The sequence below is a fragment of the Taurulus bubalis genome, assembly GCF_910589615.1.
Source record: "Taurulus bubalis genome assembly, chromosome: 20".
Lineage (NCBI taxonomy): Eukaryota > Metazoa > Chordata > Actinopteri > Perciformes > Cottidae > Taurulus > Taurulus bubalis.
Window position 1 is genome coordinate 977,499 of NC_136608.1, and position 16,598 is coordinate 994,096.

The 16,598-nt window shown below is 43.9% G+C and overlaps 1 protein-coding gene across 3 annotated transcripts in view; it reads left to right on the forward strand.

Moving 5' to 3' along the window:
- Nucleotides 1-16,598, forward strand: part of large1 (LARGE xylosyl- and glucuronyltransferase 1) — a gene marked incomplete at both ends in the record, with an annotated part of 60,696 nt that overhangs the window by 26,779 nt on the left and 17,319 nt on the right. For all 3 annotated transcript variants that reach the window (XM_079235955.1, XM_079235956.1, XM_079235957.1), the window contains 2 exons: nucleotides 11,880-11,984; nucleotides 15,246-15,358. In XM_079235955.1, coding sequence (XP_079092081.1) covers nucleotides 11,880-11,984; nucleotides 15,246-15,358 — 218 coding nt within the window. The remainder of the gene's footprint in view (nucleotides 1-11,879; nucleotides 11,985-15,245; nucleotides 15,359-16,598) is intronic.

The following is a 16,598-nucleotide window of genomic DNA, read 5'->3' on the forward strand; positions in this document are numbered from 1 at the left end:
TTATTTAATTGTTCTGAAGTTAAGCACTTTATTTGATTATTATTATTTATTATTAAATGCACCATTTTCATTTTGTATTTATTTTATTTTAAAATGCAGCCCTACTTTTATTTAGTTCATGAGAGAACATTATACATATCTGCATTCACACATAAGTCCAGTTCTATGTTACGTGATAATAAATATAGTTAAAAAGTGGTTTAATCGTACTGAATTCATTTGATTTGAAAGGTATTGATTACATGCAGATGTTGATACAACTACCAGGCTACTTAAATATATATCACACTAAATAATTAGACATTATGATCTTCTGGACCTTTGCTTCAAGAAAATTTCTCTAACTGGACCTCTTAACATTTTAGTTGAATACCCCTGTTCTATAGCTTGTTCTATACTGCTACTGACTGCCTGCTGACTCCCACTCACTACTCTTAACCGGCCCCCGGCCAGTAGGGGCCTCAAGTGATAACACAGCTGATCACTGTTCCTGTTTTGGACGACGTATTTGGTTCACAGCTAACAGCTTGCAGAACTACCAGCTCGTACGGCTCTCTCTTCCCTCTCTTGTTTGACGTGTCTTATACGGTACAGAGTCAGGCATGTGTATGAACTCAAACAGAGCGGACAGCAGAACTTTAAGGGCCTCAGTATGCTTCACACTAACAAGGTCATGTGACGTGCCGTTTGATCACATCTCAAGGCAGTGTTCCCAAAGACCACACTGGAAGGCGGGGCCAAAGTGAAAGGCCTGTGTCATAGCCTCCTCCGACAATATAGACCATCCAGCAAGCACTTCCTGTTTGAAGAATACTTAAGGATGCGGTACAAGGACCCCTCAGCTGTGGTTCTGAATGAGGGCCAATCACTGCTCTTCATCTTTCCCCAGCCAAAGTCCCAAACTGAGGTTAACTGTGACACGTGAGCCAGCTCACTGCTATTGAGCCAACTTCCTCCACTGGAAGGGGCGTGACGTGGCTTCAAGTTGCTGGCCTGCTGGAGGAAGGAATAAGAGACGAGGATGCACAGCAGAACCAGTCTCTCTTAATCCGGTGCATGTGACTTTGACTTTTGAAGAATAAAAAGAGGGCAGATGTATTTGCTTGCACCACCAAAAAAGATGCTGTGCATAGTAAACTCTGGTGTGTTTGAGGGCCAGGTCTGGAACCCGGCCTTGTGGCCCAGAGCGGCCCACCATCCATCACGCACCTCCCATCGTCCCAATCCTCTACCGCGCCACTCCCTAAAAAACACTACAGCCGTGTAATGAGTAATGGGCCCTTTCAGACAACAACGGCACCACAGCGCTCTGAATCCCATTATTTCCACCAGAGCCACGGAGGCTTTTCCCTGCATTGAGCAAAGCGCAGCGTGAGGATTGTATACTCCATGAGTCCATCCAGCCAGAGGGTAGAGGAGCCACTAGAGGGGTCCAGGGACATGACCCCCTACCAATCTAGTCTCATATACGTCTGTGTGTGTAGGTGAACAATGTGGATGTCTCCTGTCTGTGCAATCAATGCAGTTATTAACGTGTTTCATTCATCAATTATTTTGGTAATATTTGTCAGACTCTCGAGGCTCTCCGCTCGCCACGTGGCAGGACACTTCCTCTCAGCTGAGCACACACACAGTTAAGAAGAGCATGTGGGGGCGGGGCCTAAGCAGACACGTTTCTCATCATCATCACCAGCACAGGCCGGCTCCTCACCTACCCGTCTGCCAGATGGCCAGCAGAGCCCTGAGAGAGCCAAGTGCAAAGAAGCCTTCATTCAGGAGGAAGTTTGACCCAAACAACTCATGAATAGGATTTATTATTCATATGCAGGCTCTGAATCTGTCTCTCTACACACTAATGCATGAAGTACATTAAAGTAACATGCACATGTGTTCAATGCATGGCCGCTTGTGTTACATAAGGTTAATTTCCTCTGTTTCATATCAACACACCTCCATACAAGAGGTTGCCCACTATAACCTATAAAGACATTAAACACAACATCCTCTACATTCCTTTCCTCCATCACATGCTGTTCATCAAGCTTACAGTGCTAGCACACCTGCTGTCTTCATGAGTTTGCTGAGCGTGACCTATTTTCAGCCTCCACTCGACGCCACAGCATCACCCAAAGCAACGTGCTAACATGCTGCTCAGTGTTAGCGGAGCGTTAAAGAGCAGAGCGCCATGCTTCTGCTGCTCATGGTGAGGTCCTGGCACTGAAGACAGATGGCAGACCAGAGCAGGCTGACAGACTGGTTTACACGTGAGATCATGCAGACACAGATGAGGAGTAAGGGCTGTTTATGTCGACAACAATGAAAGGGGAACTATGCCTTTAATTTATACATGAAAGGGATAGTTTGGATTCTTTAAGTGTGGTTGTTTGAGGTACTACTCCATAGTCTCCATAGAGTTACTGGAGTCAGGAGAAACACAGGAGTACCAGCATGGGAGCAAAGCAATGTACTGCTGTCGTATTTTAAATACTATGAAAACGTGATTATAATATATTACATTAATTTTCAAATCAATATCTGTATAAGTCGACGGGGAACTGAACTGAAATGCAACTCAATCCACTTCCACCTGTGAACACGTTGTATCCTGTCCTCCAGTCTGATGAAATGACCCTGATGATGATGTCATTGAAAGATGTCTGTGTTTACGAGGTTCCATGATGGGCCATGTAGGATGCAGGGTGTTGGGGCTAGCCCCCTGCTAGTTAAGCTGGGATGTATCTTTATCTGCTGCTTTGACAGTTCACTTTTAGTTTCTTTTTGCCATGTTTACCTCTTTATTAATGAGTCTCAGGAGAGAAGACAGGACATGATGGTGAGAGATGTGGAAAGCAATGAAGGTCCCTAATAGGACTTGAACCAGGGATGAACAGGGATCAGTCCAAATTGAGAGGGGCCACTTGTATCCCCATCAATATGTAAAGTCTTCGATCGGCCAGTCTGACAGGATGTGAGGGCCACGGCCGAGGACCTACAATCGTACAACGACTCATCAATGCAGCTGCTGTTCGGAGTCCTTCCTCAGGTCCCGAGGGCCAGTCCGCCTCTGAACACTTGGCTGCCACCTGTTGTGCCTCCCATGTGTCTGAGGACATGTGCATGAAGCTCAACTTCCTCAGGTCACGCAGCTGGGAGACTTTTCAGTCTTGAGGTGCACTTGATGGAGCCATTGAGGATCCATTCAGCCAGTCACTCCTCCAGTGTGGAGGGAATGAAGGGTGGAGGCAGAGGACACACAGCGTACACCGTGTGATGGAGGCAGATGAGTCGTTACAGCGGGAAGAACATCACATCCTTATCTGAAGTTGGCAGCTGCATCAGCATGTTGTGGATAATTTAATTCCACCTCAGCTCGTCTTTCTAGGCAGTGACAGTTCAGCGGCTGCTTCTCACAACCAAGCCTCACTGAAATGACAGACAATTCTGTTCCTCCAGTCTTCAGGTGGGATCACACAGTTAAATATCACACTTTAAGAGCTGCTGACACTTTGACAACGGCCTCAAAGAAACCCATTTCATCAGCAGTCCTGCTCTCATTGTTTTATCTGTGTTGTTACCCCCAATGATCGCTGTTGGCGTGAGAGACAACAGGAATGGAAGTGGAGAGAGTATAGTTAGGGAAGCAGAACATTAACAGTTTTATATCATTTTGATTGACATAAGCAATAATTGCATGTCACTGGTGTGATGAAGCTTTTCCACAAAGCTGGTGAGCTGGAACTAGAGAGCCATACACTGACACTGGGATTGTAACCCATCTAGCCTCATGAGCCTCCGGCCTGAGGCCTGGGGCTTTCCCTCTCGTGGTCCTTCCCTAGTGGCAGAACGTATTCAAGTACTGCACCTCTTCTACTGAATAAGCTGGCGGTGCCCCTGCAGAGTTTTAACTGAGGATCTACAAGGGAAGGTTATACTACAAATACAGTACATCATTTTGTAACCAGGTACTGTCTCACAGTTGATCGGCAGTTGGAAATCTCCAGCAACACCAGTATAAAAAAGGGTCAGACTTTTTGAGACTGAAAGGCGTTGATGAACGAGAAGAGAACACATCTTCAAAGTAGTGGCCCGATCGTACCAAAAGCAATAAATGAGGTGTGTCTTTTGACAAAGGTCAATGATTCTCTGATCACATTTGAAATGCCAAAAAAAACAGAAGCAATGGTAATTCAGGGAAAAGTCGTTATTTAGGCAACATATTGTACAGTACAAATAGCCCTCAAGGCCTTATCTTTTAAGTGATTGATTTGATATGCAACTAGATAATGTGATTTGCATCACGCTAGAGAGAAGATGGAGCGCTCTGATGGGAGGACCAAACACTCTGTAGTACAGGGAGGCTTCTCCTCGCCTATATCGGCAATAACAAAGCACAACACCTTCCCGCCTATTGAGGCATAAACTAAAGAATTGAGTTTTTCAAATGTGTTCACACAAGTAAGAATCTTAAGCATCCAACAGATGCATACACGCAGCCACACGTCTAAGTGTGCATGTACAGACCAGGACCAGACTAAGACTACAGGCCAATGCTTCGTTCACACCAAACGTGTTGCGAATGACGCGTTTGACACGGCGCAAGTTGAAATTTTTGAAGTTGAAATTTTCCAACTCTGGCAAAAAAATCGTTTGGTGTGAACGCAGCATGAGGCACCATTACGTACATGGGGAACACAGTGACTGGATGGGTCGTAGCTCAGACCTTTCAAGAGCCTCAAAAGTGTATTATAAAAATGAGCTCCTCAGCCGCTTGCCTATGAAATTGTATTGATGGTTTTGTGGATATTAAAAGGAAGTATGGCTGCAACAACGAATCGATAAAAATCGATTATCAAAAGTGTTGGCAACGAATTTCATTATCGATTCGTTGTGTTGCGAGATTATTACGCCGGGCAATAAGTCGCGGAGAAAAAAAAAAAAAAGAGCGGAGCAGAGCAACTGGCCGGCCAGCGTTTCTGAAATTGGAGTGAGACACGAGAAAAGCTGAGGTCGTGATCATCTCAAAAATAGAAGATCTTTGACGAGTCGAGTCTTGGCCAATCAGCGTCTTCATGTTCCTCAAACTTGTTTTTAATGGAAGCTAGTCAGCTTGCTATCGCGTTAGCTAACGTGTTTGGATTGTGTATTGTCGTTAAAGTTACGTTATGTTCCGTTACAGTTCAGTCTTGCTTGTAAAAAAACGTAACGTGATGAAACATACCGTAACCCCCCGGTCTGGTTCAGTTCACGCTGTCACTCGTTAACATGAAACCGGCACACCGGCGGATCTGGTGAAGGTTTTTTTTTTTTTACTCAAAGTAGAATGAAGCAAATCACGTCGTTGGGCTTAGCCAACAACGTGATCTCGTGGTCATAAGAGACCCAGAATGAAAGAGTTTAAGGAAGAGGACGCTCTATATGGAGCAGTACAGCTTCCCTCTGTCCAGTATTTCATACATATTGATAAAGCAGGGTATGTAAATGCAGCCTCTGGAGGGATCAATTACAGTAAAAAGGGCTCATATTTGGCAGATGTAAAGCATAGATGTGTATGTTTTTAGTGTTAGTCCATTTTGTTGTTTTAATTAACAGCTCAGGGATGTTCAAGGAGCAACCTGTTTGTGCTTTCTGAAGATGTTTTGCACTGTCACTTCTGTTTTTGAATAAAGGGTTGGAAATTAACGCTTTTTTGATTAAAAAATGTTTTTATCCGATTCATCGATTAATCGAAAAAATAATCAACCGATTAATCGATTATTAAAATAATCGTTAGTTGCAGCCCGAAAAGGAAGTCATGCACCGTTAGACGTTATCCCAGTCTACTGGCTTCGCCAGAGCAGGAACGTTATGCCATACCAGACTCTGCTGCTCTCAGAACATCTTCTCAAGAGGGTGGGATACAAACCCAATTCAAACCGCTCCTGCAGGTAATATCCCAAATGGGATCGGTGCCCTTCTGCGATCCACAGAACTAATGGCAGATGAGGCGTTGGCAGTATGACTGTAGCATCTTCCTGGCCCTGGAGGAGGAACACTTTACAGTATTGCTGTTTTCTAGCTGCTCGCCACATCATTCCTCCCTCTTCCAGCAGTTCAACCCTCATGTGACAGAGATGCTTTTAAGCTGATCACTTGGCTTTCTTTTCCTATCTTGGAAGGTCAAAATGCCTGCAGGGGAAAAGTCATTCTGTTATGAGGAAACAAGAACGTAACTGATGATAAATGTGACTAAAAATGCCATATTACTTGAGTTAGAATGTGATCTGTGATCCTGTGCAGCTGCTAAACGGAGTGCTGGGTGGAGGAGGACAGCAGTGAGGGATGATGTCGCTGCTGGCTGACTGATGCAGTGTTTACTGTTTTTAATATTCAGTTCAAACTGATCCTCGTTGTTCTCTGTCATATGATTCTTAGGAGGCAATGTGGCCTTGTCTGCTATGATTAATTTGGCAGACGGTTAACACAGTGGCCATGATTTATTTTGAATGAAAACTAGGCTCCACTGTTTGGTTCTGTCAACAGGAGCATCAGCTGTAAAGGTTTTTAAATAAGTGCTGTGTAGTTATGCTGAGTGCTTCATGTGGATGTCCAAAAGAAGGGATTCCTGTGTGGAAAAGGAATTGATAAAAATTTAAAGAAAAAGTGTTTTAAAGTGTTCCATCTGAGAACAAAAGTGGTGGTCGGGGGTAGAAGTATGTTTTAGATGTTTAGTTGGGTTGGTTATAGATAGTGAGATAGTTATAGATAGTGAGTTTGTTAGAGATAGTGAGAGTTTGTTAGAGTTCGTGAGATAGTTAGTTAGTTCTAGATAGTGAGATAGTTAGTTATAGTGATAGATAGTGAGATAGTTAGTTAGTTCTAGATAGTTAGTTCTAGATAGTGAGATAGTTAGTTATAGTGAGATAGTTAGTGATAGATAGTGAGATAGTTAGTGATAGATAGTGAGATAGTTAGTTCTAGATATTGAGAGAGTTAGTTAGTTCTAGATAGTGAGATAGTTGGTTATAGATAGTTGGTGATAGTTAGTGAGATAGTTGGTTATAGATAGTGAGATAGTTAGTTATAGATAGTTGGTTATAGTGAGATAGTTATAGATGGTGAGATAGTTAGTTATAGATCGTAAGATAGTTATAGATAGTGAGATAGTTAGTTATAGATCGTAAGATAGTTATAGATAGTGAGATAGTTAGTTATAGATAGTGAGATAGTTAGTTATAGATAGTGAGATAGTTAGTTATAGATAGTGAGATAGTTATAGATCGTAAGATAGTTATAGATAGTGAGATAGTTATAGATAGTGAGATAGTTAGTTATAGATCGTAAGATAGTTATAGATAGTGAGATAGTTAGTTATAGATAGTGAGATAGTTAGTTATAGATAGTGAGATAGTTAGTTATAGATGGTGAGATAGTTAGTTATAGATCGTAAGATAGTTATAGATAGTGAGATAGTTAGTTATAGATCGTAAGATAGTTATAGATAGTGAGATAGTTAGTTATAGATAGTGAGATAGTTAGTTATAGATAGTGAGATAGTTAGTTATAGATAGTGAGATAGTTATAGATCGTAAGATAGTTATAGATAGTGAGATAGTTATAGATAGTGAGATAGTTAGTTATAGATCGTAAGATAGTTATAGATAGTGAGATAGTTAGTTATAGATAGTGAGATAGTTAGTTATAGATAGTGAGATAGTTAGTTATAGATAGTGAGATAGTTATAGATAGTGAGATAGTTAGTTATAGATAGTGAGATAGTTAGTTATAGATAGTGAGATAGTTATAGATCGTAAGATAGTTATAGATAGTGAGATAGTTATAGATAGTGAGATAGTTAGTTATAGATCGTAAGATAGTTATAGATAGTGAGATAGTTAGTTATAGATAGTGAGATAGTTAGTTATAGATAGTGAGATAGTTATAGATAGTGAGATAGTTGGTTATAGTGAGATAGTTATAGATAGTGAGATAGTTAGTTATAGATCGTAAGATAGTTATAGATAGTGAGATAGTTAGTTATAGATAGTGAGATAGTTAGTTATAGATAGTGAGATAGTTATAGATAGTGAGATAGTTAGTTATAGATAGTGAGATAGTTATAGTGAGATAGTTATAGATAGTGAGATAGTTATAGTGAGATAGTTATAGATAGTGAGATAGTTATAGTGAGATAGTTATAGATAGTGAGATAGTTAGTTATATATAGTGAGATAGTTATAGATAGTGAGATAGTTAGTTATAGATAGTGAGATAGTTATAGATAGTGAGATAGTTAGTTATAGATAGTGAGATAGTTAGTTATAGATAGTGAGATAGTTATAGATAGTGAGATAGTTAGTTATAGATAGTGAGATAGTTATAGTGAGATAGTTATAGATAGTGAGATAGTTATAGTGAGATAGTTATAGATAGTGAGATAGTTAGTTATAGATAGTGAGATAGTTATAGTGAGATAGTTATAGATAGTGAGATAGTGAGATAGTTAGTGTGAGATTGTGAGATAGTTAGTTCTAGAAGTTGGTGCTACACTGGTACTCATCGTTGAAATGGAATATCTTGTGTTATGACTCCATAATAGTCTAATCCTTGAATGTCCTACAACACCTACGTTCAAACATCATTTCCAAAGGTTCCTCTTGAATGTGGCTCATGGTATACACAGAATATCTGTTCCTTAGCGTCTCCTGGTGAGCTCCATGTGGAGCTGAAGAGTGTTGGCTCTGCTGACCTTGGCATTCATCTTTACTCGTATCAGCACCACTGACTCAGCAGGACAGACTCCCACTGATCTCCTCGTAGCTCCACAGCTAATTTAAGAACCGCTCACCCCCTCACATGCTGGAGGATAGATCTTGATGACCTGAGGTTGGCTGTGTGAGGACTTTGCTTGGTGGGACATGCAGACATTACATTGTATTCTGTCCCACTCTGTAATGCCTTCTAACCAGACTGTAATTGCTGAATAGCAGATATCGGCTTTCATCCTTCAGGGACTCTCGGACCAGATAGCCGCTCGCTAAATTACAGATCAATAGCAAGTGAACAGTGTAATGTGAATGAATCTGTTTGGGAGATTGTGGATGCTGATGCAGTGGCTGTGTTTGAATACAGAGTGTGAACAGTGAAATAATCACCTTGTTTAATGGGCTATTTCCTTGAAGATATTCTAAACCAGAGCTCTTCATTCCTTTCCTTCTTTTCGTGGAAACAGAGTCCAGCTGTATTGATTTTTCTTCCTTTTTCTTGCCCGTCATGGCTCTCTGACTGCAAACCAACTCTATTTGAGGAAACGATGGTGGAGGTGTTCACGGCTAGCTGCTGCTCAGTCATTCACATTGTGGATGTGAGGATTCAGTCGGGCTGCTAGCTGGCAGATCAGCAGACAGGCACAGCAGAGACTCTGTGGAGCATGTAGCAGCTGAAGGCTGATATTTCACTCAGGAGTTAGTCGGGACTAAAAACGGAGGTAAGAGAGACCGAGCGTTGGACTCATCAGGTGACACAAACATGAGCTAGAACGAGCGATCATGTTCCTGTCTGCTGGAGGTGCAAAAAGGCAACATTTTGCTAGTATGTTAGATCATATATGCTCTGCTGCTCTCAATGGGAAAACACCAGTTCATAGTTAACCAGTTATACAGCTTCAAATATCTCACTTTTACAAACACAAGCTATCGTTAGCCAACCATGCCCTCATGTCGTCCAGCAGCTGCAGGCGAGACTCAAGCTGCTCAGCTCATGCTGTGGTTGACCGTGTGAAGGGTAGTTGCAGTACTCCTTCACTGGTCTTGTTGTGTTTATTGGATGTCTTTATGAGCAGCAGCAGCACACAGGCCTGTGGGTCTTCAGAGTCTGGTCCGTCTGGGCTGCAGTAGAGACATGGTGGTGCTGCATGGAGGACACTGTGATGAGGACCTGCTCCCTGTAGACATAGAGGACTAAACGTCATGCAAACCTGATTCTTCACTTCAGGGGATGGTATGCACATTATATGCCTGTGCTTCTGCTGCTGTTAAATACATATTTTGGGGAATTCCAACATGATTAAGTTGTCATTAACTATAATTTGACTGCTTAATTTCAGTCAAAGGTGTTTAACCATAATCAGACTGGAGTAGACGTTTCAGGAGAAAAGTTCTTCCCACATTCAGCTTCCAGGCTTTTCTCTGAGAATCACCTGAAGTTTGTCCCGTTAAAGGAGCCCGGTTTAGTTTTGAGCTCTAATTGTCCCACTCAGTCATCACCTTGATGGCAGATATGTGTTCTTTGTTTTGCAGCCTCTCTAAAGGCGGCGGCTGCTCTGCTGCCTGCTCCAATAAGCTCTCATTAATCTCCCTTACAGCCTTCATTAAAGCTGCCACTGCCACACTCCGGGCTCCTCTCTCCTCCTTAATGGCCATCTCCTCGACCTTTATCTGGCCCAGCTTGCCTTCCATAATCTCTGGCCCTGAAGCCTCTCGTCCCCTCATCTCCTGCATCGCTCCTGTCCTCTTAATGCCTTTTGTCGAGTGGCTCAGAACTTTAAATGCATCGTAGTATTGAGCATTAAATTCCACCTTGAATTGCACGTTGATGCGGTACTCCATTTGTGAGGTGGCAGTTAAAGTCCCTCCTTTGTCGTTGACTCAGACATCAAAGCCCTTCATGAAGGGATTATGTTTCTGCTGCTCAAGGTGGAACCAGCTGACCCTGAAGTCTGCCATGAGGCCCTGGTCCTCTGTCACGGTCTGCGTCCAGACTGCAGGGGAGCTGCAGATTATGACATGATCTCAAGATAAAATAGATTAAAAAATGATTTAGCTTATCATAAGTTTTCAAAGCTTTTATCCTGAAATGTGATTACCATATATTCTCAATTAGTGACCTTTTATTTACCTGCAGAAACAGGCCTTTATTTGGCGACCTTGTATCGCAGACATTTATTCTAATTACGTTGCATTGTAAGTCTATTTAGTCACTTTTTTTTAAGGTATATTATCCCCTTTTATGGAAGGCTCAACATTAAAAATATCAGTGGGAAATATGAGTGTTGAGTTTCCATTAAAAACGTATCCCATCAAACAAGTGATTAGAATTAATTTAGAAAATTGTTTATCCCAATAATACTGGGTTGTTGAGGCTGATGCGAATAACAATATTTAAAAACACATAACATAACACAAAACACATGTTTGTTCCATAAAAATATAAAAGCGTATACAGGGAGCCTCAGTGTGAGTTCTATATCACCTTTTCTTTGACGTCTCTGTACTGCTGTTTGTTATTATTTATTGGATGATTTATCTGTGATAAGCTAATATTAGCCAATGCATGAGTCTTGCTCTAAGAAGCAGTTCCTTTAAAATAGAGGTAGGCAAGTGGTGAGAAGGACAAAACTCTGTTGTTGTACTGATGTACTGGTGCGTTATGTGCTGGCCACACCTCCACACCTCTGGGCCTGCCTGTGTTGCAGGCCTGGCTGTGTTACATTAGATTTTAAGCAACAAGTCTGCAGCTTTTTCTGGGTGTGAAAGTATTTAGGGAAAACATGTGAAACTCAGCAGCTGGTTTTAGAGCAAAGGCCAGGTTGGTGGTAGAGTCTACACCAAAAGAATTCAATGACATGTGTCATGATAAAATAACTCCAGAGGCCTTGAACACCACATATTGAAAATATGCAACATTGACAGAAAATGTAAATGTTGTTTTCTGAAAACTGCCATATTACTTGAGCCAAAACCTACAGGATGCAATACATAACTACAGAATAATAACACAAGAACGTGGATAATGAAATAAACTCTTCAGTGAATTCCTGTTAAACTAATGAAAGCTATAGAGGAAATAAGTGGAGGAAGAGGAAGTGAAAAAGCAATGACGTTGTGTTGTGGTGCTGTTCTCAGGTCAGCAGGTTCTGGGTCTGGTGGAGAACCAGAGTGACTGGTACCTGGGGAACCTGTGGAAAAACCATCGACCCTGGCCGGCGCTGGGCAGAGGCTTCAACACCGGTGAGTCCAGGAGAAAGTCAAGTTGTCGTGTTAGCATTTAACCCTATGTGCCATAATTATATTAAAGCGTTCATGCAAAATATGGGAATGGTGACGCAGCTTATGGAAGATCTCAGAAACCTCCAATGCCTTCCAGGAGTTTTGAGCTATGTTGATGCTACTTTATGTGATGGTTTATAAACAGCTTGCTTATCGAGATAAATGTACTGGGGAATGCATACAAGGGCTGATAGTTATCGAGAATTGACATGGAATGAATATTAAATGATGCATTTCATATGTAATTGACTTTAAATACAAACAGCAAAACTAGTGTTCTTGTTCATGTCTGTCTCTTCTTCTGTAAAGTCAGAAAAGAAATGGCTCTTGCTAAAGGAACCAGTTAAAATTCCAGACCACACAGTCTACTGGGTGCAGTCAGTAAAACCAGTAAAGCCTCCAGGTCCAGTGGTGTAGCCGATGCTCCTCAGTGGAACGTTTGACATGTGCGTAAAAGCACCAGGTCAGGTACCGCTTCATCTCCGTCTCGGACGCTTAACACTGAATGTATCAGGATACGTCTCAGAGAGGACGGGATGCGTCCCTCTCGGAGAGGACGGGATGCGGCTCAGAGAGGACGGGATGCGTCTCAGAGAGGACGGGATGCGTCTCAGAGAGGACGGGATGCGTCTCTCTCGGAGAGGACGGGATGCGTCTCTCTCGGAGAGGACGGGATGCGTCTCTCTCGGAGAGGACGGGATGCGTCTCTCTCGGAGAAGACGGGATGCGTCCCTCTCGGAGAGGACGAGATGCGTCTCAGAGAGGACGGGATGCGTCCCTCTCGGAGAAGACGGAATGCGTCCCTCTCGGAGAAGACGGGATGCGTCCCTCTCGGAGAAGACGGGATGCGTCCCTCTCGGAGAAGACGGGATGCGTCCCTCTCGTAGAAGACGGGATGCGTCTCTCTCGGAGAAGACGGAATGCGTCCCTCTCGGAGAGGACGGGATGCGTCTCAGAGAGGACGGGATGCGTCCCTCTCGGAGAAGACGGGATGCGTCCCTCTCGGAGAGGACGGGATGCGTCCCTCTCGGAGAGGACGGGATGCGTCTCAGAGAGGACGGGATGCGTCCCTCTCGGAGAGGACGGGATGCGTCCCTCTTGGAGAGGACGGGATGCGTCTCAGAGAGGACGGGATGCGTCCCTCTCGGAGGGTCGTGGTGAGGACACAGCTCCTGCTAGAGGCCCAGCCCCACTGCGCTGTGGGCTCGGGTGAAGCGTGTGGACGCTGTCCTGACATGCCACGCCTCCTGACAGGCCACGCCTCCTGACAGGCCACGCCTCCTGCCCTCTGGACTGAACCCCATGTGTCGGGCCACACACTGAGACAAGGCGTGCTGAGCAGAACGGTCGCTTCTTCTGCCTCCATCTGACCAGACGGAGGGAAGACCCCTGAAGAGGAATGGTTCCTGTCTGAAAGGAGTTGGAGGCTCGGTGTGAAATGAGGGATGAAGTCACTGGTCACTGGTCCTCGCTACTGGAAAGATGACGGCGAGACCAACTGTTTTTACCAAGAGATATCAGGAATAGAGCCCCTGGTTCTCCTTGTGGAGGGATATATGAGATGCTTTCCTTCCCCATTGTCACGGCTCTTATCTCCACCCGAGGCGACATTATCATTTCCTCCATATCATGTTATGAATATCTCCCAGCTGAGGGCTGTTGTTTGTCCTGACGCCAAGCGGGAAATTATAAGGTCGTGCATTAAATGTAGACGTGTGAATCAGAATTAGCTTTAATAAACTCTTCCTCGACGGCAGGAAAAGTCCAATGGGGTCATAGCAATCTTTCAAAGTTTCTGTTCATGTAGCTCCTCTGGTCCAGAAGGTGACAACAGCCATGGCATGAGACATTCAACATGCTTATTTTGACTCCTACTGTCTCCTACTGTCCTGTTGCCTGCTGGCAACAGGAAGTCTGCGTCAGACCTGCTTGTACTCCTGTTGCTCTGCAGAGGCTTAGGGTTATATCACACATCCTCTGCAGAGGGTTATGGTTATATATATGTGTGTGTGTGATATATTATATCACAGCTAAGAAACAATCAGATGGCTTAATTTAACCCGGTTTATAAAATGTAATCGAGAATTAAAACTAGGGTTGCTGCGATATACTGCTGTTGATGATGACCGTGATATTTCAAAATAAAATATTGATAATGTGAACAATACGCACAATACCATGATATTGCCACTTCAATCATGTTGCATGAAGAGTTGTAGTTCTCTCTCTTCACTCCTTTTGTGAATTGTTTGCTAAAACTGACCGAATGAACAAATTAAGGATGAATTTGATTGGTAGCATTTTTAATGACAAACAACAGGAAAAACATTTGATTGATTAAATCTGTATTTCATGTCGAGGCCTAACAGGAGAAGTGGAGCAGCAGTGAGGTTTCTCCCTTAAATAAATCCTGAAATATACAGGCTCATTACCAGCTGTATGGAGAAACGTTTTCCAAACAATGATTGTGAAATTGATTTGGTTCCATTCCACATTGTTTTGATGTCCCCTGCCTATATATCTTCCTGCAGGTCGTTCCTCAGCTAACGTGTAGCTCCCTGTGTGTGGAGCTGCAGGATAATGCTTCTGTTGACCGAGACCAGAGCGCTTCACCAGGCTGCAAGCTCACACTCAGCAGGTTCTGGTTCTGCTCCTAAAGGTTCTGGGTTCTGCTCTTAAAGTCAGTGTGACTGAGCAGCAGACCTCAGAAACAGAACGCATGTGTTGCGTTTACACAAAACATCAATTAAACAGAGAACCTCCAGTTCAGCGGCGGCTGGTGGGCTTTGTGTCCGTGGCAACAGATGGAGCACAGCGGGGTGCGAGAGAAGGTTGTTTGTTCCAATTCACAACAGAATACATTCACCATGTCTCTCCCTCTGAACACCGGCTGCGTCATGCTCTTTGTCGCTGCCTGGAATTGTTTTCTTAGCCAGGGAAGTGGGAAGAAGAAGAGCTTGTTTTTGATGTTTACAGTTTGTTGTGGGAGAAAGTGAGCAATAAAAAGAGCAGAAGTTTGTAAGAATGATTTAGTGTTCAGATCCAGACGTTCAGCTGGAACAACACGGATGTGATTCAGAGCCTCGTGGTAGACTTTATACTTTATCACCTTCAGCAGGCAGCCAGATACTGATCTCTGTCTCTTAAGATACTGTGTGTGTGTGTGTGTGTGTGTGTGTGTGTGTGTGTGTGTGTGTGTGTGTGTGTGTGTGTGTTTTCCAGGGGTCATTTTGCTTCTCCTGGATCGTCTGCGGAAGCTGAGATGGGAGCAGATGTGGCGGCTGACTGCAGAGAGGGAGCTAATGAGCATGCTGTCCACCTCCTTGGCCGACCAGGTAACAAGCTACTTCAGGCCGAGGCCGCCAGTACGCGTAGCCTCTCATTGTGGTGACTGTGGGTCAGTGGTAGAGCCGCAGAGGATCGGCGGTTCGATCCCCGGCGTCACTAGTCCACGTTGATGTGTCCTGGAGCAAGACACTTAACCCCAAAAGCCAGGACCTTCACTGGGCGTTCATTGAGGCGATTGCGGTTGTTACCGTTGTCGCTGACTAGAGCCTCGCTCCACAGTGTGTTGCCCTCCAGCACCGACAGGAGGCCGCTGTAGTATTATAGTTTATTATTATTATAGTAAAAGAAAAAAGGAATCTAACAAAGCTTTAGATGGTGGAAGTAGAAGAACCCGGTTAAAGTCTAGCAAAGCGAACGCAACCACGACTAGCAGGGATCATGTCATCGGTCCACACTACAACTGGCATTGGAACATTGACAGGTTAATTGCACAAAGCGATCCCACAGACGGCGCCTGAGAAGGAAACATGAGCAACAATGTGTCTGCAGCCGAGTGCACAGGATGTCCCAAAGGTTTGGTTTCACTTGTTCAGCCACTAGAGTGTAGATGCATCCTGAAGGTCATACAGTTCTTATCTCAGACCTGCAGAAGAGTCTTCCCATTATCTCCCAGCTGTTCGGAACTCATCTAGATAAGAGGTGCGTTTCTGAAATCTTAATTAAACCTTCATTAAGTAAAGTCCCACAAGGTATGCAGTTTGGAAAGAGAAGCAGGCTCCATAAGTATTCCATCTGCCCTCTGCTGTCTGAGCTCCTCCAATGGATGTCACCTCTTTATCGCAGCAGTCATTATGGTCTGCCATCGGGAAGCTGGAGTCTGTCACTGAGGCTTTGTCTTGTGAACAGTTCAGTGGGACACCAGAGTCAGAAAGCCTTTCAGATGCAACCATGGACCTCCTCACAGCAACTTGAAGGATTCAGCCGGAACTGAAGCCTGAACATCTGGAGACGCACTGAACACTCACAGGACAAGAGTCCACTCTCATAGCGCTTCTATGAAGAATCAAGCTGTTGCAGTGCAGACCCACCAATCAGAGCAGGATCAAGAGGGACATGTTGGTACCCGCATTGATGAGATGGTTCTGGTCTGCCTTTGTGAAGACTGTCCCAATGCTGAGGACTGAGGAGGGACCCCTGAGGAGGGACCCCTGAGGAGGGACCCCTGAGGAGACATAAGGTCCTTTACCAGACCGACATACCCTTCTATATTAGAACTGTGCTGCTTCA